We start from the raw sequence: 27,684 nt of genomic DNA, 5'->3' as shown, positions 1-27,684 counted from the left end.
TGATGTCACTGAGGGGTAACAATGTAGATGAGAAATAGGAGGGGGCCAAGGATAGATCCTTGGGGGACACCAGAGATATGGTGCAGGAGTGGAAAGAGAAGCCATTGCAGGAGATTTTCTGGGTATGACTGTACAGATAAGAATGGAATCAAGCGAGTGCAGTTCCACCCAGCTGGATGACGGTGAAGAGGCGTTGGAGGAGAATGGTGTGGTCAGCCATGTCAAAGGCTGCAGACAGGTCGAGAAGGACGAGGAGGGATAGTTTACCTTTGTCACAGTCACATAGGATGTTATTTGTGACTTTGATGAGAGCTGTTTAGACTAACTGTTTATCACGGGTGCAGTTTTTGCTTCACTCCTTTGGATGGACGAACAACTGGAGGAAGAGGAGCAGCAGCAGCCTGAAGAACCAGGACAAACAGGTGGGCCTTTTAGAAGACAAATTCATTCCAGGCTGCTACAGGGGACATCAGCTGCATCACCCAGTCTTCGATCTAAACTCTTCATGATTTTAAACACCTCTACCAAATCTCCTCTTAGTCGTCTCTGCTCTAGGGAGAACTACCCCAGCTTCTCCAGTCTATCCACATAACTGTAATCCCTCATCCCTGGAACCATTCTAGTAAATCTCTCTATACCCTCATCAAAGCCTTCACATCCTTCCTAAAGTGTGATGCGCAGAATTGGACACAAATACTCCAGCTGGCGCCGAACTAGTGTTTTAGAAAGGTTTAGCATAACTTCCTGGCTTTTGTACTGTGCCTTTATTTATAAAGCCCAGGATCCCATGTTTTATTAACTGCTTTGTTAACCTGTCCTGGCACGTTCAAAGATTTGTGCACAAACACCCCCCCCCCCAGGTCTTTCTGTTCATGCAACGCCCCCCCCCCCATTAAAATTGTATCATTTTGCTTGTATTGTCTCTCCTCATTCTTCCTGTATCACCTCACACTTTTCTGCATTTAATTTCATCCGCCATGTGTCTGTGATTCCACCAGCCTATCTATGTCCTCTTGAAGTGTATCACTATCTTCCTCACTGTTTTCTGCACTTCCAAGTTTTGTGTCATTGGCAAATTTTGAAATTGTGCCCTGTACTCCCAAGTCCAAGTCATTAATGTATATCAAAAACAGAAGTGGTCCTAGTGCTGAACCCTGGGGAACTTCACTGTATACCTCCCTCCAGTTTGAAAATAGTTATTTAGCACAACCCTCTGTTTTCTATCCCTTAGCTAATTTTGTATCCATGCTGCTATTGCCCCTTTTATCTCATCAGCTTCAATTTTGCTAACGAGCCTAACATGGGGGTACTTTATCAAACGCCTTTTGAAAGTCCATATACACAACAACTGCACTTCCCTCATCCACCCTCTCTGTTACCTCATCAAAAAACTCAATCAAGTTAGTCAAACATGATTTGCCCTTAACAAATCCATGCTGGCTTTCCTTTATTAGTCCATGCTTGTCCAAGCTGCTGTTAATTTTCTCCCAGATTATTGATTTTAAATGCTTCCCCGCCACTGACATGAAACTGACTGGCCTGTAACTGCCAGGTTTACCCTTCTCCCATTTTTTGAGCAAGGGTGTAACATTTACAATCCTCCAGTCCTCTGGCACCACCCCTGCATTTAAGGAGGATTGGAAAAATGTGGTCAGCACCTCTGCAATTTCTAGCCTTACTCAGCAACCTAGGATGCATCCCATCCAGACCTGGTGACTTATCTACTTTAAGTACTGCCAGCCTTTCTGGTAACTCCTCTTTATCTATTTTTATCTCATCCAGTATCCCAACAACCTCCTCGCTTACAGTAGCTTTGGCAAAATCCTCTTCCTTGGTAAACACCATTGCAAAGTAATCATTTAGTACCTCAGCCACGCCTTCTGCCTTCACCAGTAGATGTCCAATTTGGTTCCTAATCAGCCCCACCACTCCTGACAACCCTTTTACTATTAAAATGTCTATAGAAGACCTTTGGATTCCCTTTTATGTTAGCCGCTAATCTGTTCTTGTACTGTCTCTTTTCTCCTCTTACTTCCTTTTTCACATCTTCTCCATACTTTTTATTCCCGAGATGCTCCCCCACTGTGGTATTCTCCAATTGATCCATTTCATTCCATAGGACTAGATCCATCAATGCCTCCTTCCTCATTGGGCAAGAAATATACTGATTGACATGAATCTTGTCATTCATGTGGAAATGACTTATGAAATGATACTGGGCGGCCTGCTGGTGGCACTGTCCAGGGAGAGTATAAATACTCGGGCATGGGCCCAGCTTGCTCAGGACATTCTTTAACAGGAACTAGTGAAGGACACAACTAGATCTCCATGTTGAAAAACAGTTGATTAAAGCCTTGTTTAATACTTAGACCAAGTGCCTAGTATTTTTTTTACGTCACTGATCAAGAAAGCTCTCCTGAACACGCTTCAGAAATTCCTCCCCTCTCTGCCCTTTACACAATCACTGCCTCATTGAATACTGGGGTAGTTAATGGCCTCGATTTTCATTGATCCGTGGAGTCGAGTTTGGAGGCATGCGGGGGGTTAAAATTGCAAAAACTGGCAGGCAGGACCACCCCCCCCCCCCGCCTGGTTCCCGATTCCGAGCAATTTTAACTCAGTCGTATCTGATGGTCCCGACTCTGTCCCGCATCCAACAGGCAGGACTGGTCATTAAGGCCGTTAACAGCCACTAAATGGCCTCTATAATCCTATTTTGAAAGGCCCTTGCGAATTTAACCCTTTTCCCACATGAAATACACCTGGTGGGAAACATGAATGTGAAACCTGGCGGGAGCACTATTGGATTGCTGACTATCAACTGCAGGTCAACCATTAAAGAGGAGATTTGATCAGCCATGATTTGCAGGTGGCAGGACTTAGTGGTCTCAGGTCTGGGGCAACTTTTAGAAGGCTTAACCACACCTGTGGAAGGTTGGAGCCTCACACCCATCTCCAGTGTGACCGCCTGGGAAACCCCTCTCGCCACCTTCACTCAGCGCTTCCTCAACGGAGGCATATACCAGAAGCATGGGAGCCATTTATTTCCTTCCCATCTGGGCATTAGAGGAGCTCAAGCACCAGCTGCGGCAGCAGCAGAACCAGGAATAACAACAGCAGCAACAGCAGCAGCAGGAGCGCCAGACTGCTGCTCACCCACCTGAAGCTGCACAGGCCAAAAGGGGCCAGCGCCTGGAAGCCCGTCGGCGCAGGAGATACCCCCCAAACAGGGTCTACGGACGCAAGGTCAACTACCTCAACATGTCTGAGCAGCAGTGCCAAAGGCTGCTCCGACTTTCACGAGAGGCAGTGACTGACATCTGTGCAATGCTACAGCAAGACCTGCTGCCCAGAGGACCAGGTGGACAACCCTTACCAGTGCCCATCAAAGTCACCACCGCACTCAACTTTTTTGCCTCAGGCTCATTCCAGGGATCAGCAGCAGACATCAGCAGCATCTCCCAGGTGGCCGCACACACTTGCATCACGCAGGTAACCGATGCCCTCTTTGCCCTCGCGCACAATCACATCCATTTCACCAAGGATCGAGCAAGTGTCACGGCGCGAGCGGTTGGATTAGCTAATCTGGCAGGCTTTCCAAGGGTGCAGGGTGTCGTTGACTGCACACATGTGGCCCTTAGGGCACCCCATCGCAATCCAGGTATTTTTGTTAACCACAAGGGCTTACACGCCCTCAACGTTCAGCTGGTGTGTGACCACAGGAAGGAATTTTGCATGTTTGTGCCATGTACCCTGGCAGTTGCCATGACTCCTTCATACTGCGCCAGTCTAGTGTGCCTCTGCTATTCAGTCCACCAGACCAACTTAACGGATGGCTACTTGGAGACAAGGGCTATCCCCTGAGGACGTGGCTAATGACGCCATTGAGGAGGCCAGCCAACGAAGCTGAGGAGCACTACAACTCCAGCCACATTTCCACCAGATCCATTATCAAGCAAACCATCGGTTTGCTGAAGATGCGCTTCAGATGCCTGGATAGATCAGGTGGAGCCCTACAGTACTCAGCAGCCAGGGTCTCCAGAATCGTCGTGGTTTGCTGTGCACGTCACAACATGGCACAGCGTCGTGGCTTGCAGATTCCTGAGGGCCAAGTGGCTCCTCACATATCCTCCTCAGATGAGGAGGAGGAGGATGAGTTGGAAAACAAACATCCTGCAGAGGCCCATCAACCAGCGGCAGCATTACGCGAGAACATTGCTGCCCGGGATGCAAGGAACGCACTCATCCTGGCCAGATTTGCTTAGCCTAGTCAATCAAACACTTTTGTCTCGCTGCTTCTTACCAGAGTTTTGACAATGGCCAAGAACCAGAGGATTCCTAGCATTCTGACCACTATACTGACATTTGCAAGTATTCCTAAGGCCTTAATGTGGAAGTCCTAATAGCGAAATGACATACGCCACAACTGCAACATTTGCCATCAGAATTTTTATATTCAATAACGACGTGATGTCATTTTTACAATAAACACAAAATTGCACCCAAGTGACTACCCTTGTGACTATTTGTGCTTTATTTTCCTCTTACGTGTGCTCCTACATGGTGCCTCCCCTGTGGCTTCAGCAGATGTGGAGGCCCCTTGCTCACTTTCCTGCTGCTCCTGTCTCGACACCTTTGGCGGGTGTCCTCTGGGGTTGCGAGCCTGTGAGGGCTCATCAACAGTCTACTGCTCCTGTGGCTGTGCAGGGGTTGAGACGTCTAACTCACTTGGGTGTGTACTCTGGTGGGGCTCTGACCGAGGGCTCTGCAGTGGCATGGAATTGTGAGCACTTGGAGAGGAGCCCCCACTTCCTTGATGTCTGCCACCAATCTCCCTCTCATGGGTCAGGTCCCCCTCAGCGCCTGCAAGTGGCTGGAGAGCACCATGCTGCACATCAGGGGGGCCATGGGGACCCGTATCTGCAATGGCAGTCCTACTCAGAAGGACTTCCATGAAGGTCTGGTTTATCTGTTCAATAGATGCCCATCGCTCCTCAAGAGATAGCATTCTATTCTGAACAATGACCATGTTTTCCATACCCTGGCGACTAAGCTCCTCCATGGCCGTAGCCATCCTCTCCTCTACCGTAGCCATCCTCTCCTCTACGGTAGCCATCCTTTCCACGGAGGTTGCCATCCTTTCCGTGGTGATGCATTCATGCGCCAATGACTCCACAAAGGCTCTGCTCATGTTCGCTATGGACTCCTCCATTCGCTCTACACTCACAGCGACCCTAGAGACAAAACCTGCCAGAGACTCCTGCATCTGTGCCTGGAGTTCCATCACCTCTGATCTTATGGATGGACCCAGAGGCAGAGGGTCGACATGCTGCTGAGCCGAGCTGGCAGAGTCCTGCGCCCTCCGTTTAGGACTCTCCACTGCTGTCCCTGGCTCCACCATCTGCTGATGCTCACTTGTGAGCTGTGATACACCAGGTGACAACACTACTCTATGTCCCGAAAGTCCCACCGAGGTGTGAGTGTCTGCACTGGTGCTGGGTGCGCTGAATTCTGCTGACGCTGCACCCTCAGAGGTTGCAGCTTCTTCTGAGGAGTCTGGCTGCTCAGCCTCTTCTTCCTGGCTAGGGGGGACAGTTGCTTGTGATGGTCCTGTGGGGGAGTAAAGGAAAGAGTCAAAAAGATAGCTTTTTGCAGATGCTCATAAGTCCATCTGTTACATCTTCACAATCACTATCAGCGACTCATGCAATGTCAAAGAGAGAGATGGGAAACTTTTCTGTCACCAGCTTGCTGTGTTACACCCGTCTGTCCACCCCCCACGCGCGAATCATCCTCTATTCCCATAATTTCCAGGATGGCCTCCTCCCAGGAGGTCAGCTGGGCTATTGAGGCTGTCCCTCCTCCTGCCTTGGCTCGCTTTCTTTTGTTATGAGCTTTCTTTTCCTGCAATGAGGGAGACAATTGGAGGTTGAGTGAGAATGAAGGAGTGAGTGTAGAGATTGCATAGCATAGATACTTAGAAGGAGACAAAGATGGAGTGAGGTTGCAAGACCAAGGTCCCTCCCTGTGTGTTTTCAGTTGTGTTAAAAGCATCAGAGTGATAGGGAGTGTGAGGCCTGAATGGTCGAATAGTTATGTGAATGTGAGCATAGAGAGAGAGGGAATGGGTAAGAGTGCATGGATGTCAGTGTCAAGTGGGATGTGGAGGAAGAGATTGCTAAAGCTGAGTGCTGGTGAGGAAAGGCAATGGGGATCAGATTGAGGGTGATGGGAAATTCATACTCACTTTTCCAGTGCGCTGAAGGTCATGAAATCTTTTCCTGCACTGTATCCAGGTTCTGCGGGTGACTCCCAAGGAGTTGACCTCCTCAGCCACCTGCATCCACACTGCCTTGGTCTGAGTGGGAGGCCTCTTCCTCCCTGAAGAAGGGAAGAACACCTCCCTGTTGGCCCTAGCCCCATCGACTAATGCCTGCAGTGCCACCTCGTCAAAGCGAGGAGCTGATCTGGCCCTCCCGCTTGTCATATTTGCTGCAGCTCCCTCACACTGCACAGTCAAGAAGCTTGGCAGTCTGCAGAAGAAGCAAGGCTTGCTGTGAACCTTAAATGCAGCAGCAATGGTGACGTCATCGGAGGGGACTTTCAGTCATGAAAAACCCATTTGCAAAGGCTTCCCACACGTTGGAAATCAATTGGCCAAATCAGTTAAAATTGAATCAATCTCCCACATCTATTTAGATTCGTGTGGGAAACCCGCACCCGAGTTAAAATCCCCCCCAATGTCTCCCATTATCAATACTCTATAGTTCTTGCACCTCTCAGTAATTTCCCTGCAAATCCGCTCCTCTATCTCCTTCCCATTACTTGGTGGCCTATAAAATACACCAAGTAGTGTAATAGCTCCTCTAGTCTTTCTGAACTCCAACCAAATAGATTCTATCTTTGAGCCCTCAAGGACATTTCTCTCTCTCTTTCTAGTACTGTAATATTTTCCTTAATCAAAACTGCTACACATCCTCTTTTTCTTCCTTCCTTTTAGTCCTTCCTTATCTTTCCTGAATAGCTTGTACCCAGAAATATAAAATATCCAATCCTCCCTTTTTTGAGCCAGTTCTCTCATATTCCCACGTGGCTATTTGTACCCACAGCTCACCAACCTTATCAACCACACTTTGTGCATTTACACACAGGCACGCCAAACCTAACTTAGACCTCTTTGTGTTTTCTATGATCTCACCTAACCATCTCCCCCAGTCCTCTATGCTTCTTGTTTCTACTTTTTATACTACATCTTAGTGCCCAACCCCCTGCTGAATTAGTTTAAACCCTCCCCACCGCAATAGTTAACCTGCCCATGAGGATATTGGTCCCAGCTCTGTTCAGGTGCAACCCATCCCTCCTGCCACAGAACTGGTCCCCATGTCTCAGGAATCTGAAGCCATCTCTCCTGCACCATGTCTCTAGCCATGCATTAACCTGCCATATCCTCCTATTTCTATTCTCACTAGTGCGTGTCACTGGGAGTAATCCAGAGAGGACCTTTGAGGTCCTGCTTTTAAACTTCCTCCCGAGCTCCTTAAACTCTGACTGCAGGATCTCAGCCTTCTTCCTAACTATGTCATTGGTTCCAACATGGACCAGAACTTCTGGCTCTTCCCCTTCCCCCCTGCAGAATGTTCTGCACCCTCTCCATGATGTCCCTTACCCTGGCACCAGGGAGGCAACATATCATACAGGACTCACGTCAGCGGTAGCCTGTCTGTCCCCCTGACTATCGACTCCCCAATTACTATTGCGTTTCTACACTTTGGTGTAGCCCCCATGCAGTCCTTTGTCTCATGGTGCCAGGCTCGGGACTGCACTCCTTCGAGGTGTCGTCGCCCTCACCGATATTCAATGCTGAACACCGGTTTGAGAGTGCCACATTCCCAGAGGATTCCTGCACTGCTTCACTCTTCCTACCCTTCCGGGTGACCATCCACTTGCTATTCTAAACTCTATCTGGCTGTGAGGTGACCACTTCCTGGAACCGGCAATCCAGAAAATATTCAGCAACCTGTATACCCTGCAGTGAATCAAGCTGACCATCAAGTTCAGAAACCCTCAGCTTGAGTTCGAGCAGCTGGAGACACTACCTGCACATGTGGGCCTCTGGGACACATGAAGCGTCTTGAAGTTCCCACATGGTGCAGGAATCATAGGCTATGGGTCACAGTTGTCCCTCCATTTTAATTAGAAACTTAGGGGGAAAAATTCAGTTGGTAGCGCCACCGGTTAGTGCCTTAAGAGGGCGCTAAGTGCGGCGCAAACCAACTAGCACCCGGGCACGGCGATGTTTGCGCTGCTCGCGAAATTAACTAGACATTTTGCGGCGACGCTAAACACTACTGCCACGATCTCCTGCGCCGGCAGATCGTGACGTCAGTCGAGTGCGCAACGCCCCAATAGCACCCCGGACTGGATATTGAGTGGCGCCCCCTGCCTTACCGCCTGCCGCTAGCAATGACAGGTTGAGGGGAGCGTTTTGCAGCCAGGAAGGGACAGGGGAACGTTATTTAAAGGCAACCGCTTCCTGCCTTTTTTTGTTGGTGATATTTTTGCACCGCGCATTCTGAGAGAGAGAGAGAGAGAGAGAGTTCTGGAGAGATTCTACACTGTGTGAAGGAGTTTTGCATTCTGAGCAGCACTTAACAGGTTCATTTTGATTTGCCGTTCCTTGTATCTACAGGAAACTTTGTGTTATCCGGAGGCTAACTGTCCGGAATGCTCGAGCCACCTGCAAAAATCAGGTGCCGTTTTCGTTAGGTTTTTTTTTCTCGTTGCTTTTTTCCTCAACAGTCAAGCTCTGCAAGGTCTGCTGAAGTGGTTGCTAAGCTACAGAGATGCTACAGAGACGCTTGGACTGTTTAGAAGCTGTTGCTAAGCAACAGGGTTTGTTGACAGATACGGAGCTCAGAAGCTTCCGTATCTTTCAACATTAGCGCTGGAGTGTCCGGCAGTTTTGAGGGAACGGCAACAGCTCGGTCCCGTCGGTGCCGGATAGCACAAAGTTTCCTGTATTTAGAAGAGACTGTGGGGGCTGCACCCTGAGCTCTTTCCCTGGGTCTCTCCATTGTTCTTTCCAGCATTTGATGTACAGGTCTCTCCAGGCCGAGATTCAAGGCTGCAATGAACAGGATGTGGATGGAGACCAAGATCAACCCTCCCCTTTAAGATAAAAACAGAAAATGCTGGAGAAACTCAGCAGGTCAAGCAGCATCTGTGAAGAGAGAAACAGAGTTAACGTTTCAGGTCGATGACCATTCATCAGAACGCCCCTTTAAGAATTGGCCGGAGCCAGTGTGTCTGTGTTTTATTGCTGACTGACATCACATGAGCTTCACCAGCGCTGTGAGTTAGCGCCTCGCTCCTTGGCCTTTGCGCCTTAAGAGAGGTGTGTAGCACCTGATTTAGTGCTCCAATCACCTCCAGGGGCGATAGAAGCCAAGTTTTCAGTCGGAGGTGATAATTAGCGCCAGGCGCTAAACTTTGAGCCCGGCTGATAATTGCGCCCCAAACAGGGCGATACCGAATTTCTCCCCCCAAGAACCGAAACATTAGACATCTAGATATTTAACCTAGATACTTAGCTTAGAAACCTCGGGTTCTGTGGCTACAGTCGTTTTTTTGAGTTGGGCGTGACAACTGCTTTCCTCCTCTCCATTGAATTCCTACTATCACCAAATTCTCAGCTTCGACTTTGTTTGCGATCCAGTTTGATTACAATTCACCCAGCTCTGTTTCCAAGCATAGGAAGGGTTACTACTCCATCAATGTTTAACTGATGTGTGATCACCGCAGAAGAATAATGTAAGTCTGTGGCAGTTTTGTTGGCAGTTGCCACGATGCCTTCATTCTGTGACACTCAAACACACCCCTGCCCCCCGCCCACTGCTCCATCCATTCAGGAACGTAGGAGATGACTGTTAGCGAACAAGGGCTGCCCCCTGAAAACATTCCTCCTCAAACTCACCATGCCTTAACAACAAAGATACAATGAGAATTATGGGAGCAACAAGAACATCATAGAGCATACCATTGGTGTAGTGTATGTACCCGTCTACCTTTAAGGGAACGATTGAGTGTAACCGTTCACCTTTAAGAGAACTACTTTAGGTGTGGCACTATTTGATTGGCTTCTGTATACGGTAATACCGACAGTGACCACACCAGTATATAAGTGATGTTACAGGATAACTAGGGCAGATTCGCCCTGACCTCTGAATAGTAAAGACCTGTTTGTTTGTACTTCAAAAGTCTGTGTATTTATTTACTGCACAACCCACAGACTTTACAGTGGCGACGAGTCCGATCGTACCCTGCGGCAAGAATAGCAAAGTAACAAAGAGCGTCGAAGAGAGGCAACCGCCCTCGTCGTGCTACCAAAAGAAAACATGAGGCTACAACAACAGAAAGTGTGGTACTTTACAGAAGCTGGAAGACTAGCAACAAAAGCTTCATCAGCAACAGGCACTGATTACCCTGCTACCACGGTGTGGAGTGAGCCGACCAGCAAGAAACAAGGCGGCCGAAGAGACTGTGAGTAGGGGAAGGGGTAGAAGTATCCGGAGGAGAAGGGCAGAGCACTCGACCTCGGTCGAGGGGGAGCTGTACCGGCCAAAAGTCGGGTCCAACGGCGTCGGGTGACAGCCGGACTGCGATCGGCGGGAAAAATCCGGGCAGCGACCGCAGCCACGAAGCGCTGAACCTGCGAGTAGGCGCGGGAGGAGAAACCCAGCCGCAGCCGGGGAGGGAAACACCGGTCTGCGAGAGGGCTGGGGAGGCGAACGGGAACCGTGCGGGTGAGAGCCGGGTGCGGAGTGAGAGACTGCGAGGAGCCAGTCCAGCGGCTGAGCTGTTCTCCACCAACAGGGTACTCAGAGCCGGCAAAACCGAACGTGCGGGAGTGGGAGAGCGAACAGGAGCCGAGAACGGGGAGAGAGACTGCGCGAGAGCCAGTCCAGCGGCTGAAATGTTCTCCACCTACGGAGTACCCAGAGCCGGTAGAACCGAACGTGCGGGAGAGGGAGAGACAGAGCCGAGCACGGGGAGAGAGAGACTGCGCGAGAGCCAGTCCAGCGGCTGAACTGTCCTCCGTTAACGGGGTGTACCCAGCGCCGGTAGAGCCGTGCGGGCGGGAGGAAAAGACAGAGCCGAGTAAGGGGAGCTGTGCGAGAGCCAGCCCAGCGGCTGAACCTGTCCGCTGTGGGGAAAGCGTACCCCTTACACCAGGGAGAAACGCGGAAAGCCGCCATTAGGCGGAGAAGACGACAGAGGCGGGAAACCGCCATTGAAGTGGGCGGGGAGAGAAAGGAAGAGCGGGAAACCGCCATTTTCACGGGAAAAGAACCGCCATCTTAACTGCCATTGAAGTGGGCAGAGAGAGAGAGAGAGAGAGAGAAGGGAAGAGCGGGAAACCGCCATTTTCGCAGGAAAACCGCCATTTTAGAAAAAAAAAGATAATAAATAATACTTAAAGAAATACTGGTGCTGCTCCCAAGGGAAGAAAAATGCCTAAGCGAGGGAATATTAACGACTTTAATTCTGAAATAGAAGACTGGGCCACGTACGTGGAACGCATCGAGATCTATTGTGAAGCCAACAAAATAGAGGAAGACGACAAGGCGATAACATTGTTAAACTCGATGGGCGCAAAGACCTACGGGCTCTTGAAGGATTTACTAGCACCAGCTAAACCGGCGGATCAGTCTTTCGAAGAGATTGTGGTTGTTCTGAAGGACCACTTGAACCCCACACCGTTGATGTTGGCTGAACGATTCAAATTCTATGCAAGAACGCAACGGAAAGACGAAAACAACGCAGAATACTTGGTCGAACTGCGTAGGCTAGCGAAATACTGCCAGTTCGGAGGGAATCTGACAGAGGCACTGCGAGACAAGTTCGTAGGCGGATTGTCCAAGGAAGGGACGCAAAAGCGCCTACTCGAAGAGAACGACCTTACACGTGACAGGGCTGTCCTTATAGCCGCATCACACGAAGCCACAGCGAAAGGAACGGCGGAAATGCAACTAAAGGCGGCGGCGCTCGGGGTGGACCAAATTACCTCGAGTACAACAAAATGCTATCGTTGTGGGAAGACAACACACGACCAGAATCAATGCTGGTTTAAGAACCAAGAATGTAGGAAATGTGGCAAACTGGGTCACATCGCTAAGGTATGCCGGTCAGGGAAGAAGACCAACAACCAAAGGAAGCCATCACAAGAAAAGTACAACAAGGTATACAAGGGGGCTGAGAAGAGTTCAGACGAACAGAATCCAGACTCAGATCCAAACGGCCAGGAGCTGGGTAGTCTGCGTATCCACCATGTGAGTAAGGAAGCTGACCTACAAACTATCTGGGTCATGCTAAAAATAGCTGGAGTCCAAGTGAAAATGGAGTTGGACACTGGATCAGCTGTATCAGTCATAAATCGAGGGGATTACCACCGGCTATTCTCACACATACCCTTAAGAGATACCAAGTTCGTATTGCAGACATACACGGGGCATAAAGTATACCCCATGGGAAAAATAAGAGTCAAGGTGAGAGATAGGGGTAAAGAACACCCAAGAATGAACTTGTATGTACTACATGAGGGAGGACCACCACTTCTAGGATGGGAGTGGATCAAGAAAATAGACATGGAATGGCACTACCAACAAGCAATGACGAGTGAGGACTCGGTGCAGACAAGCAGCTCAGACTCTGAGCCGGAAGACGATAAGTCCAGCCCACGTATGAAAAACAAGGTTAACATGAACTCACTGACTAAGGTTGGAAAAACGATGGCGTGCATAAAGACAGAGAATTCTGAGTCTGTTCAAGTCACAGACATATGCATTACGGAGGAACACCGAGCTCGAACTCAACGTTATTTCAAAGTACGACAACAATTCGAACAATTAAGTTACCGTCTCGTACAGGAGAAGAAAACAATGAAAAAGTTCTATGACACCGAATGGGAGAGTCTGGAAAGACAACAGAACCTGCTGGCTCAAGCAGAGAGCGACCATAGAGCCATCGTGACCAATTACCGATCACACCTCCCTTATGATGTTCAGGAGTTAGAATATTTGCATGATCTAGAGATACAGCATAAAGGCAAACCACGCTACACTGAGGATTTTGTTCTGCAATTGGAGACGGAGCTAGTGCAGGCAAGGTTAAGAGAAGCTGAATCGCAGTGTGCACTTAAAGAGATGCAGAAAAAAATCTTGGACATGGAAAAGAGAAACGCTTCTTTACCTGATGTGAATAATGTGGCCATGTTGCAAGAGGAGCTTATCACTCAGTTAAATGAAAATAAAGGGAAAATGACTGAGATAGACTGCAAGAATAAAGAAGATTTGATGGCAGTGAGACTTCAAGAGGCAGATAGCATAGCAGCCTTGGCTGAACTCCAACAGGAAATTGCGAAAGAAGCAAATGAAGAGGAATCTCCAGGAAGCCGGGATTTTATTCCAGTTCTTCTCTACGACTCCTTACAAGCAGAGTGTGAGAAGTGAAAAGAACAGTATGAACAGGCCCAGGCTACAATTCTGGAGGGGATTAACTCGGCAACCTCCGAAAAGCTAGTTTTAGTGAAAGCATATGAACAACTAAAGTTTGAACATGAGCGAGAATTACAAAGGCTGCAGGAAATGTTTGACGAGCTCCAGGCCAAGACAGACTCATCGGTAGAGATTCCATCCGTAGATGGAAAATTAGAGGTGGAAGACATAGCAGAACGTGAAATTCAAGATGTCCAAGAACTCGTTAAATTATTGAAGGAAACCCAAGACAAATATGAGGCGGCAATGGCAGAGGTCCAACAACTTGAAGAACATATTCAACTAGGAATCCAGGCAGTGGAAGGAAAGGCCAATGGAAGGAACACAGAGACTGTAGGAATGGCCCCTGATCAGGAGTTAGAGAACACCAAGGCGCAATTTCTTCGAGCGCTTAAAACCAAAGGACCGGAGGAAAGGAAGGTGAAAACATTGGAGGGAAAGGTGGATGAAATGGAGAAGGCGCTAATCCACAGTGTCCCCGTAGAAGAGTTAACGGCCAGCCAACTCTTATACACGCTGAGGGACAAGACTCCAAAATGGGAACACGAGTTTCAGGTTTCAAAGGGAAAGAATTCGGAGCTTCCAAAAGTCACGGAGAGAGCTGAGGGGGCAACACAGCTTGCACATGGATGTCAAAAGTATGCTGAATTACGTCAAGGGGAACAGAAGAATGCGGAAACAGCTACTTCAGTAGAAGGATTAAATAGCCTGATAACGGAATCCCCGATGGAAGGGAAGGTATTGAACTCACAAATGAGGCCAGGCGTGAAGGAATGGCAGACATCCCAGGAAGAGCGGGATGAATATGAATGCTTGAAGAAGTCTTTTCAAGAAAGATGGTCAGAGAAGGAACCACCGTCGGCTAACGTCCAGTTGGATAAGAAGGAAGTAGAAGGGCCCCTCACTGGCCTAACTCAGGACGACCCCGAATACTATCCTGACCTATTGAGTGACACTGAATATTACGAGGATCTGGTCTGCCCAGTTTGTGATGAAAACTTCCAAAGTACAGAAATCCGCATGAAGCACTTAAGGTCTAATGAACATAGAGAGTTGGTGGCGCTACAGATGGCCGCAGAGAAAGGAGCTCCGAGAGTTTCAAAAAGGCAGAAAAGAAAAAGAAGAAGCAGGAGATAATAACTGTCTAAAATACTATCATCTCAGGCGGGACACCATGAAAGGAGCTAAATTAGTTGAAAACCCAAAAATGATCAAGACAGCCAGTTGGTTGTAAAAGTCCGCACTGCTGGTTCAACAGGACGGAAGGTCAAGCTGTTACGTTAAGAAAAAGGCTATGGAGGAGTCACGCTAGCCATGTGAACCGGCTACACCAAAGAGATGCTGTTCGGAATGAGTCAAGATCAGAGACTGAATCTATGAACTGTTTCCGCAGAGACTGAACCTGTGAACTGTTCCCACCGAAAATATATCTGTAAACTGTTTTATATGACGTTGACTCCACCGGAATTATCTCTGTAAATTGTTTGTTCTCCACCGAGAGTATATCTGTAAATTGTTATGTGAAGTTGAAGATATGTATGTAAGTAATAAGCTAAAAAGGGAGGATTGTAGTGTATGTACCCGTCTACCTTTAAGGGAACGATTGAGTGTAACCGTTCACCTTTAAGAGAACTACTTTAGGTGTGGCACTATTTGATTGGCTTCTGTATACGGTAATACCGACAGTGACCACACCAGTATATAAGTGATGTTACAGGATAACTAGGGCAGATTCGCCCTGACCTCTGAATAGTAAAGACCTGTTTGTTTGTACTTCAAAAGTCTGTGTATTTATTTACTGCACAACCCACAGACTTTACAATTGGCTTATAGGGGCTCCCTACAACCTAGCCCGGACAAAGTGGGCTGCGTCATTGTAGTTTGCTGCATTCTGCACAAGCTGGCAATGCAAAGAGGATTGGAATTGGAGGAGGCACAGCAACAAGTGGTATCATCAGACGAGGAAGAATTGGATGAAGGCGACGGAGCACTACAAGGAGGAGGGGAAGCACAATGCAACTAAAGAGGCCAAGGATTAGACACAGTTCTGATGAAAGGTCATCGACTTGAAACGTTAATTCTGTTTCTCTCTCCACTGTTACTGCCTGACCTGCTGAGTGTTTCCAGCATTTTCTGTTTTTATTATTAGGGACAGACAGGTTTGGGCTCTTGCTAGGTAGAGGGAGGGCACTTTCGAAACAACATAATAGACAGCAGAGCTCATAATAAAACCTATGCATTCATTGCCATCATCCTCCTGACTACAGCACGAGCACAGATATTATACCATTATAGTTCCACTAATTAGAAGTGAGGCGCTTCAAAAGCAACTATTCAACTATTTACCTTGAGACCGAGTAACCCAAACAAGCGAGCTACCAAGCTATGGCTTTATGAGCAGATGTTCATTTAAATGACCCTCCAGCCTTTGTTCTCCAAAGCCATATTGGGCTGGATTTTGTCATTGGGGGGTGGGTTGGGGTCGGGTCAGGTGGTCAGCAGGTCCAGCCCCCGCCTCCGATGCGAGGCGGGACAATTGAGCGATTTTGCCTCAATTGGACACTTGATTTCCAACGTGTGGGAACCCCTGGCCCAATGAGTCTTTTGGTTCTGAAACTCACTTCTGATGATGTCATCTATGCAGCTGCATTTAAGGCCTGCAAGCAGCCTTGGTTCATTTTCTGCCTTACAACTTTTTGAATAGACTTCTGAGGGACTGGGCTCCAACCATGGCAAGCTCCAGACCAAAGTGTGCACCCCGTTTTGATGAGGACTCCCTCCAAGCTCTGGTGGAGGGAGCAAGAGCTAATAAGGAAGTGCTGTTTCCTTCTTCTGGGAGGAAAATACCTCCCCAACAGACCAAAGCTGTGTGGCTGAAAGTGGCACAGGAGGTAACTGCCATCACAATGTGCAGCAGAACCTGGCTGCAGTGCAGAAAGAGGTTTCATGACCCTCTCCACACAGGAAAAGTGAGTATTCCATCACCATGACCCTCAAGCTGATCCTTATCGCCTCTTATCACCAGCACTCTGCTTTGTCAACCTCCTCCTCCACATCCCACTTGACCCTTACATCCCTGCACCCTTAAACATTCCCTCTCTCTGTATGTTCACATTCAGTTAACTATTCAACTATGCAGCCCTCACACTCCCTATCACTGTGATGCTATGACAACAACTTACAACACACAGGGAGGGCCCTTGGTCTTGGGACCTCACTCCATCTTTGTGTCCTTATAAGCATCTATGCTATGGATTCTCTACACTCACTCCTTCATTCTCACTCAAACTCCACTTGTGTCCCTCATTGCAGGAAAAGATAGCCCACAATAAGAGGGAAAGGGCGAGGACAGGAGAAGGGCCACCCTCAATAGCCCAGCTCACCACTGCAGTGGTGGCACTGGAGATCGTGGGAGTCGAGGAGGATGCACAAGTGGGGGATGGACAGACGGGTGCATCAAAGCAAGTTGGTGACAGAATAGTTTTTCATCTCTCTCATTGACATTGCATGAGTGACTGACATTGATTCTAATGCTGTAACAGATAGACTTTTGATAATCTGCACACTTCAATGTGCATGCAACATTTATCTCACATGCCTAACTCTTTCCTTTACTCCCACACAGGGCCATCGACAGCCCCCATCTCCACTGTCCAGGAGGAACAGCCTGAGCCCACAGACTCCTCAGAGGAAGCTGCAACCTCTGAGGGTGCAGCGTCAGCAGAATTCAGTGCACCCAGCACCAGTGCAGACACTCACACCTCGGTGGGACCTTCGCGACATAGAGTAGCGTTGTCACCTGGTGTATCACAGCTCACAAGTGAGCAACAGCAGATGGTGGAGACAGGGCCAGCAGTGGAGAGTCCTCGTCAGAGGACGCAAGACTCTCCCAGCTCGGCTCAGCTGCATGTCGACCCTGTGCCTCTGGGGCCATCCAGAAGGAGAGCGGTGCTGGAACTCCAGGAACAGGTGCAGGAATCTCTGGCAGGTTTTGCCTCCAGGGTCGCTGCGAATGTGGACCGAATGGAGGAGTCCATCGGTGACATGAGCAGAGCCTTTGTGGAGGCATTGTCGCATGAACACATCACCACGGAAAGGATGGCAACGTCCGTAGAAAGGATGGCTACCTCCGTGGAAAAGATGGCTACCTCCGTGGTAAGGCTGGCTGCCGTAGAGGAGAGGATGGCTACGGCTATGAAGGAGCTAAGTCACCAGGGTCTTGAAAACATGGCCATTGTTCAGAATAGACTAACATCTCCTGAAGAGCGATGGTCAGCTATTGAGCAGAGAAACCAGACCTTCATGGAAGTCCTCAGGAGTAGGACTTCCAGTGCAGAAACAGGTCCTCATGGCCACCCTGAAGCGCAGGAAAGGTGCTGTCAAGCCACTTGCCAGCTCTGACGTGGGGCTGACCCATGAGAGGGATGTTGGTGGCAGAGTACAAGTGGGGGCTCATCTCCAAGTGCTCACATGACCATGCCACTCCAGAGCCCTCGGTCAGAGCCCCACCAGAGTCCTCACCCAACTGAGATCGGCGTCTCAGCCCCTGCACAGCCGCAGGAGCAGCAAACTGTTGGCGAGCCCTCACAGGCTCGCAACCCCAGAGGATGCCCGCCAAAGGTGTCAAGGCAGGAGCAGCAAGAAACTGAGCAAGGGGCCTCCACATCTGCTGAAGCCACAGGGGAAGCACCACGTAGGAGCGCGCGTCAGAGGAAGATAAAGCAGAAGTAGTCACAAGGGTACTCAGTTGGGTGTTCTGTTGTGTTTATTATTGAAAACCATCCGTGCATTTATGTGATAAAATAACTTGATGGCAAACTGTTGAAGTTGTGGGCTCTGTCATTTCGCAAATGGGACTTCTACATTGCGGGCTCAGGGCAACTTGTAATTGTCAGTATGGTGGTCAGAGTGATAGGAATCCGCTGGTTCTTGGCCATTGTTGATGGTGTGGTAAGAAGGTACGAGGCAAATATGTTTGATTGGGCAGGCTAAGCAAATCTGGCCAAGATGAGTGCATCCCTTGCATCCCAGGCAGCAATGTGCTCGTGTCCTGCTGCCACTGGTTGATGCGCTTCCGCAAGCTGTTCGTTGTTGCTCTCCTCCCCCGCCTCCTCCTCCTCGTCATCCTCATCCTCATCCTCATTTGAGGAGGCAATGCGATGAGCCACTTGTATCTCAGGCAGTTGCAAGCCGCGATTGTGCCATGTTGTGAAGTGCACAGCAGACCAGAACGATTCTGGAGACCCTGGCTGCCGAGTACTGCAGGGCTCTACCTGATCTATCAAGGCATCTGAATCGCATCTTCAGGAAGCCGATTGTTTTGCTCGATGATGGATCTGGTGGAAATGTGGCTGCAGTTGTAGCGCTCCTCAGCTTTGTTGGAAGGCCTCCTCAGCGGCATCATTAGCCGCGTCTTCAGGGGATAGCCCTTATCTCCAAGTAGCCATCCGCAAAGTTGGTCCGGCAGACTGAATAGCGGAAGAACACTAGACTGCCGCAGGATGAAGGAGTCATGGCAACTGCCAGGGTACTTGGCGCAAACATGCAAAATTTCCTTATTGTGGTTACACACCAGCTGCACATTGCGGGAGTGGAAGCCCTTGCAGTTGACAAAAATACCTGGATTGTGATGAGGTGCCTTAAGGGCCACATGTGTGCAGTCAACGACGCCCTGCACCCTTGGAAAGCCTGCCAGATTAGCAAAGCGAACCGCAAGTGCCGTTACACTTGCATGATCCTTGGAGAAGTTGATGTAAATGTGCATGTTGGCAAAGAGGGCATTGGTTACCTGAGTGATGCAAGTGTGTACGGCCGCCTGGGAGATGCCGCTGATGTCTGCTGTTGATCCCTGGAATGATCCTGAAGCAAAAAAGTTGAGTGTGGTGATGACTTTGACTGCCACTGGTAAGGGGTGTCCACCCGCTCCTCTGGGCTCCAGGTCTTGCTGCAGCATTGCGCAGATGTCACCCACTACCTCTTGCGAAAGTCTGAGCCTCCTTTGCCACTGCTGCTCAGTCATGTTGAGGTAGCTCATCCTCTGTCTGTAAACCCTGTTTTGGGGGTATCTCCTGCGGCGACATGCTTCCATGCATTGGCGCCTTCTGGCTTGTGCAGCTTCAGGTGGGTGAGCAGCAGGTTGGCGCTCCTGTTGTTGCTGCTGCTGCTGTTGAGGGTTCTGCTGCTGCCGCGGCTGGTCTTCCTCTGAATCTGATGTCCAGGGGGAAAGGAAATAAATGGTTCCCATGCTACAGCTATATACCTCAGCTGAGGAAGCGCTCAGTCAATGTGGGAAGAGGGTTTTCCCAGGAGGTCACACTGGAGATGGATCTCAGCTTCAAAACTTGCACAATGAGTAGGCCTGCTAAAAGTTCCCCCAGACCTGAGACAACACAGTTCTACCACCTGCAAATGATCATTGTTGAAAACTCCTTTTTAATGGTGGAGCTGCAGCTGTTAGTAAGCAGTCCACTTGTGAGCCTGCCAGGATTAACTGGCGTGTTCCAGAGGAGACGTGCAGCATGGGGGAAATGTGTTAAACTTAGAAAGGCCTCTCAAAATGGGATTATAGAGGCAATTAAGTGGTTGTTAAGGGCCTTAAGGGCCTATCCCGCCTCTTTGAGGCAGAATCAAAACGGGGTCTGAAAGCCCGCTTTTGGGAAAATTGCTCAGAGGTGGGCTGGAGGCGGGATCAGAGCTGCCCGCCATTTTTTGCAAATTTAATACCTCACACACCTCCAATCCCGCCTCCTCGAGCCTGGCAAAATCCAGACCATTGAGTTCCCTCATCACCTATTTGACAGAGATCTATCTTTAACATAATGGAAGAATCTCTACATGACAGCCTGTGACCTGGAGAGCTACCATGACTGATGACTGACATCCAAGTCAAATGCCCCATTTCAGGTTTACACATCACCAACTTCATAATTCAGGTCCTCATGTAAGGGACCTTGGGACAGAGACCTGCTTGCCATGAGGTTGATTTTCCCAAGGTCCAGGGACACCAAGGTCCATTGTAGTGACTCAATTGCTGCTCTGGTAGAGATCAACTAACTCAGTTTAACAGAGGGATAAAACATTGGGCTGAATTTTCCATGGTGGTAGCAGGCACGATCGGTGGCAGGTTGGGTCGGAAAGTTGTTTTGTTTGACAGCGGGTCGGAAACCTGCTGTCAACTCGCTCCTACACGCCTTTCCCACAAGGGCATCTGACCTGACCTGCAGTGGCGGGGGACCCAATTGAAATCATTATGAGGTAGTTTACAGGCTTAAAAGCCTTTTCCCCCTTACTTTTTAAATTTCCCTGCATGGCCATGGGATTCACACAACTCGGGAACCACATCTGTCAAGCTGAGATGTGAGTTTTGTGGCCATTACTCCAGCTGATTACTTGACAGCATGGAAAACAAACCAAAATAAAAACATGTTGATTACATCAGCTAACAGATTGATGGAGATTCTATTCAACTTGAAAAGCTACTGGTATATGTTAAATTTTCACTGCCCATTCTCGGCTGTTGCCTTCCAACTGAACAGTAATTGTAGTGAATTGATCTGCACTATAAAAAATTACATATACCATTTAAATAAATTTTTGGTCGTTTCTGGTCAGGTTTTTCTCACAGTATACTGTGATTGTCCAGTTACACATTAAATCAAGTCATCAACCAGAACAATTTCATTCTCATCACTCATTCCACTGGTTCAATTTGCTTTCAGTCCCTGGATATGACTAATTTAATTTTTCAGCCTGAGACTTTAGGGTGAATTTCTGTGGAGGTTCTCTCATTGTCCATTGTTAACTTCAACGGAAGAGCTGCAGAAATCCCAGAAACACACTGTAAGCACCACTTACACTGTTGGTCTGGGATTCCGCAGCTCTTCCACTGAACTTGCATAAGATTGTAAATCCACCCCTTTACAATTACATTTAAAATCTGCTTAATTTTATGTATTACCTACACACACACATCTTTTATTTGTACCAGTTACTGATACAAAAGTCTACAGATTTGTGACCAAAACACCAATAAATTCACAATTAATGTACATTTTTATTGTGTTCTTGATCGTATTTGTAGATGGAGTCATCTTACTTAATGATAATTTTATTTAAATATTTCTTTGTCACTCATATATAACTTTTATTCCATGATTGTACAGTAAAGACTCAACACCCACTATGTTAGATTCACTTAAAATTTAATGTGGTCAGGGTCCCTTTAAGGATCCTCGCTTAAAATGCATCATGAATGACGTCACCAGACTCGCTCCATCTCATTGGGTCGGGTAACGCACTGAGCAGGCTTAATAGGCCCCATTAAGGTAAGTTCATTTTGTACAGCGGGATGGAGCCAGCAGCGGGGTCACGACCCGCCACGGACACCAGCCGCACTGGACCCACCAAGGTAAGGAAAATTCCAGCCCTTGTGTGTGTATCACAGAATGCACAGTTATATATGTTCCTGGTAATCAATGCCTCTTTTCTCAGATGTTATATTTCAGCACATTTCTTGATCTGATTGCACACAGTCATTCTGTACACCATGCCCTTTTAATTTTTACCATGGTCTAAAGCAATTAATGCTTTTACATTTTTCTTTCTTTTCAGTGCTGTACACTTATTCAAGAGTTTCATATATATTTTTTGTTAAGTGATCATTCTTGAATGATATATAATTCTGCGGCACACAAATTCTTCTTTTATCAGAAATAAAATGTATTAAAAAGTAACCACTCTCAGATGACTCTCTTTGTTAGAATGCTTTAAGCTGTACTTGACAAGCCGATAAGGTTAGTATCCTGCATTAGCAGATTAATTTCTAAATCAGTGTGGCTTTTCTAGGTGAATGGGAGCCAAAGTTACTTTCAGTTTGATTGATGTTGACCCAGTACAGTATATTATTGAATAAATGCATCGGATACTAAAGAAACCTTTTTAATAAAGAATGCAATTTATAATACTGATTGTTTTAGAAAATGTTGGAACAAACGGTGTTAAATTCTGTTTGGTGCAATGAGATGAAATATTAACCCTTAGGCTGCCGTCAGCCCCAGAGAATTCTGTACTTCCGAGGTTGGCCATTTTTTAAAAGAAATTTCAGACCACAGACCATGAAGTAGAAAAATCACCTTACTTCATAGTAGTAATGTAGCCTCAGATGTAAAGGAGTAGCTGAATAACTGTAACATTAAAGTAGTATCCCTACTATTTCTGATAATAAATATGTAAAAATAAAGGTGATTATCCGCTGGTGTGGAATCGGCAAATTGCGCCCAGAATACGCTGGACACTGCATCGGTTTGGCCAAGGTGAAGTTACACTCGAGTTTCCGCACAAATCTCCCATGAATCAGTGCAATCAAGCGGCGTAATTAATCGTAATCGATTTGTGACTGAAACAGGGAATTACCCAGCATCACAAAGAGGAGAGGGATTGCCAAGAAATAAACCATTCTTCAACTGACTGATTTAATGCTCTTGCCTTACTCATAAATTGGCTTCAGTTGACTGCTTTGGGACATAAGACCTGTGACCGGCAGTCAATTGAAGCCCCTCAGGTATCTCCTGCTCTACTGTAAGTGACTGAATTTAGACTCATTTAAACTGAATTTAAAATCATTTAAAGTAATTGCAGCAGCAGCGGGAGAAACAGGCCTGGGTCAGGTTTGAACTGACTGCTGGTCACTGCAGGTACAGGTGCTTAACGCTGCATTCATGTGACCACGGGTGCCTGTGTGCCCGAGAATCTGGGTGCAATGCAATGAACACCCCCGAACGGGTGCAATCGGTGAAAATGCACCACTCCGACCTGCGGCGCCCACTACAAGGGATCTGTGGCATGTGAGCAGGTCAAGAAACAGTGAGGTTCTTCAACTAATCAGATTGAAGAATCTTCACTGAGCCATGCAGAATCCAAACCAGGAAGTAAAAAATGCAAGAAATATAAATTAGATTTAAATGAGGTACAGAAAGCAAAATAAAGATTGGGAAATACAGATGGGACAAAGCGGGAGAGATAAAAGAGACAGGTAGAAAGGTAAAAACTTTAAAAAAAAATCTCCAACACTAATTTTCTTCTGAAAGAATGAGACTCCACACTTACACAATTAATTTTTCAGGGCCAGAGAGGTTGTTCAGCAGTAATTATCTCTTACCATGCCATTAAAAGTTCACTTACTCCTGAATGCATCAGCCCTAATTCTTTTCAGCCACTTTTAGTGTGGAACTAGTGGACAAGTACAGCAAGTTTACGGCATTGCAGTCATTTCAATGCCGGGTCTACTGGTGAGGACTGTTACAGCGCACCCTGTGAAGGAGTGGGGTATTTCTGACAGCAAATTCCGGATTTCTGCATTTAACTGCGCATGTGCGGACACCAGAACATGTTGTCCAATTAACCCGGAATAATGGTGAGCACTGATAGTCTCACCCTTATTATTACTGCAAAACTCTAGGCCATTATTATTTTATATACAGGAAACTCTTTGGTATCCGGCACCGACGGGACCGGCGTGGTACCGGTTTATCAAAAAGTCCGGATTACAGAGAGGTATAGTTAAAAGGTACGAGAGCTCCATACACAGCAACAAATCCAGGCTTCCCTGTTGCTTAGCAAAATGTGCAGGAACTCCGGCCACAGACCAAGCATCCCTGTTGCTTAGCAACAATTGTAGAAGCCCCAGTTACACAGCCACAGATGCAGGAACTGCCACTAATATGAAGTAAAACTTACCTGAACCTACTCCTGAATTTTGCCGGTTAACAGAGATTTCCGGTTATTTAGGTGCCGGTAAATCGAGAGTTTCCTGTAATATACTTTACAAAAATTACAGTCTACTCACCTTTATTTCAGCTTTCTCACATGGGTCACTGCAGACAGACCGGATAACAAGATTTTTACTGGACCAGATTTCTTCATCATCCATTTTCAACTCCCCGTTGTCCCAGCTTCCAACGTTAATATAATCGAAATATTCTTTGGCCAGCTTTTTAAAATTCATGATTTCATACCTAAGTGCGAGAATAATTTGTTCGAGCAATGCTTCAGAATCCTTTATACATTGACTTGTAAGTTACTGCATCTGGCTTTTACATTTACAATGAAGATGTGGTATTGAGCCTGTCTCTGCTTGTGTGCAATTCTTATTAATTGTTTCTGTCCATTCACGATATCTATGGGGTATTAAAGTGGCTGGTATTTCAAAAGGTAAATAAGGCATTAGCTAAAAACTAATTTTTGCACTGGAAACCAAAGATCTTAACATCCAATGAATGCTACAGAGAGATAGAAAATATACAGGTTAATATTTAAAGGCCCAATAAATCAATCTGCTCTTAACCAGTATCTTGCCAACTTAATTGAAAAGTATTTAGATTTTTTTTCTATGTATTTTTATCACTTCAACTTTAAATTGTTCTCTGGATATGCACTTCAGCTTTTGACTGTCTGAAGATTTTAGAAATAATGCAAATGCACGGCACATTAATAGTAATGGCCTTTATACAAACAACTGGAAACACTAGTACCAAATAGAAATACTGTAGACCTAAAGATGTTAAGGTATTCATGCAGATAAACAATGAAATGAAGAGAACTGCATAATGACTGGTGTGGATGGTTGTTGACATTTTTCACGAAGTTCCATAGTTTGTCTAATCCTTCTCTAATCATGCTTGACATGTCTATGCAAGTCAATGAGTTGTTATAAATCATTATGCAATAATCGTGGTCTGATAATCACAGTTGAAACATTTTAATGGAAGACTATGCAAATTTTGATCACTGTCATAGATGGATTATTATGTACCTTCCTGGTGAATCTCCATTCTCATCAAAAGAGATGATATCTCCAGATACCCCAGTGAAGTTGGTTTTCATGAGGAAGTCCAGCAGTATTCTTCCATCGACTGGTTTCATGGCATCACACAGCCCATTAACTCCAGGACACAGGCTTTGTTGCATGTTGTTTAGAGCGTGGGCCATAGAATAAATGGCATTTATCACAAATCCCATTTTGGTGTCTTGGACATATTGATCTCGTAATGATTCTGTTCCTGTTGTTAAAGAGAACACAGGAAGACCCATATTACACTTCAAACATATGTGTTGTTTAATCATTAACCTATTAAATAACACACTGAGCGTAATAATTAACCCTAATAAGTAAGCTTACTGAGAATGTTACTTTGATATATCGTCATATTTCCACTGGGCCCTGTACATATTCTCCACACCTCCTCATATTACCATGGTGCCCTGGTCACATTCTCCACTTATCATTTTGCCGTGGGGTTCTGTGTATGATCTCCACTCCTCCTACACTGGGTTATTACTCATTTTCCATACACTTTGCTTCACCATCAATGACTGCTTTTGCTTACTATGCCCTAGCCCTATAGAATCCCCTTTCTAGATCCCTCTAGACCTCTCTAGATCCCTCTGGACCTCTCTCCCTAGATTCAGAAACCTCTCCCTAGATTCAGAAACCTCCTCAAAACACTTTGGCCACTGTAAAACTTCCACTCTCCTTTTCTTTCCCTTCTGTTCATCATCCATTGTTTTTCCACACCTTGTGAAATGCTTTGAGGTGCTTCTCTGTACATAAAGAGCACTTTAGAAATTTAAATGTTTTTATATCTACATTACTGACACAATAACCTAACAATAGACTATTAAATAAAAACAGAACATGTTACAAATGCATAGTAAGTCAATCACAAACGTGAATAAAAAGTAATTCAGTGTTACTGGTGCAGTACTTCTAGCATCAAACTTTATGCTAGGTTTAAAAATATTACAGGAAACTTTCTGGTATCCGGCACTGACGGGACCGAGTTGGTGCCGTCCCATCAAAACTGCCGTATAAACCAGCGCTAATGTTAAAACATACGGAGCTTCTCAGCTCCGTATGAAACAACAAACCCTGTAGCAACAGCTTCAAAACAGTCGGCTGCAGCTTAAAAGCATCTCTGTAGCTAAGCAACAGCTTCAGCTAGATGCTTGGGAGCCACGACTGGAAAAAAAAAGCAACGAGAAGTAAAAAAACTTATAGGAAACGGCTCCTGAATTTTGCTGGTAGATAGAGCTTTCTGGACATTTAACCTCCGGTTAAACGAAAGTTTCCTGTACTGTGCAAGATCATAGCTTATTTGATTAATAACTATTTCTGATGTGTATCTTGAGGACAGTAACACTGAACTGAGGATATGGCAATGATAAAATCCCAGGCACTTTTAAACTTTCCCTTTGTTTTGATTTGGGAAAATGACGTCCATAAGCCATTCTCCTCCACTTAGTCTTGTCACCGGATGCTCCTTAGGCCAGCTAGGCTCTGCTGTGTTATATCGAGAGCATTATTTATGTATAGGCAGCTTCCCTGCACTTAGCTTGTGACACAAGAAGCACTTGAACTCATAGCAGATTATTTTTAGTACACAGAATGCCATCAATACTCTGTAGCCCATGAACATTGAACCATTGCCTACTATAAGCTACAGTCATAGAGTAGTCATAGAGTCATACAGCACAGAAAGAGGCCCTTCGGCCCATCGCGTCCACGCCGGCCATCAAGCACTGTCTATTCGAATCCCATTTTCCAGCATTTGGTCCGTAGCCTTGTATGCAATGGCATTTCAAGTGCTCATCCAAATGCTTCTTGAATGTTGTGAGGGTTCCTGCCTCTACCACCCTTTCAGGCAGTGAGTTCCAGATTCCAACCACCCTCTGGGTGAAAAAGTTTTTCCTCAAATCCCCTCTAAACCTCCAGCCCCTTACCTTGAATCTATGCCCCCTTGTTATTGACCCCTCTACTAAGGGGAAAAGTTCCTTTCTATCCACTCTATCTATGCCCCTCATAATTTTGTATACCTCAATCAGGTCCCCCCTCAGCCTTCTCTGCTCCAAGGAAAACAACCCCAGCCTGTCCTGTCTTTCTTCATAGCTGAAGCGCTCCAGCCCAGGTAACATCCTGGTAAAGCTCCTCTGCACCCTCTCCAAAGCAATCACAACCTTCCTATAGTGTGGCAACCAGAACTGCACACAGTACTCCAGCTGTGGCCTTACCAGCGTTTTGTACAGCTCCATCATAACCTCCCTGCTATTATATTCTATGCCTCGGCTAATGAAGGCA

General features: G+C 46.8%; 1 protein-coding gene across 1 annotated transcript in view; it reads right to left on the bottom strand.

The window, feature by feature from the left end:
- The window catches only part of grm5b (glutamate receptor, metabotropic 5b), a 953,934-nt gene that overhangs the window by 203,933 nt on the left and 722,317 nt on the right, over positions 1-27,684 (bottom strand). The window contains exons 4-5 of the mRNA XM_085998803.1: positions 25,363-25,609; positions 24,397-24,565 (exon numbers count right to left, since the gene is read on the bottom strand). Coding sequence (XP_085854929.1) covers positions 24,397-24,565; positions 25,363-25,609 — 416 coding nt within the window. The remainder of the gene's footprint in view (positions 1-24,396; positions 24,566-25,362; positions 25,610-27,684) is intronic.

This window comes from Somniosus microcephalus, chromosome 10 (genome assembly GCF_052327205.1).
Source record: "Somniosus microcephalus isolate GS21.2 chromosome 10, FLI_Smic_1.0, whole genome shotgun sequence".
NCBI lineage: Eukaryota > Metazoa > Chordata > Chondrichthyes > Squaliformes > Somniosidae > Somniosus > Somniosus microcephalus.
The sequence above is the reverse complement of the archived record's forward strand: the minus strand, read 5'-3'. Positions and strand labels throughout refer to the sequence as shown.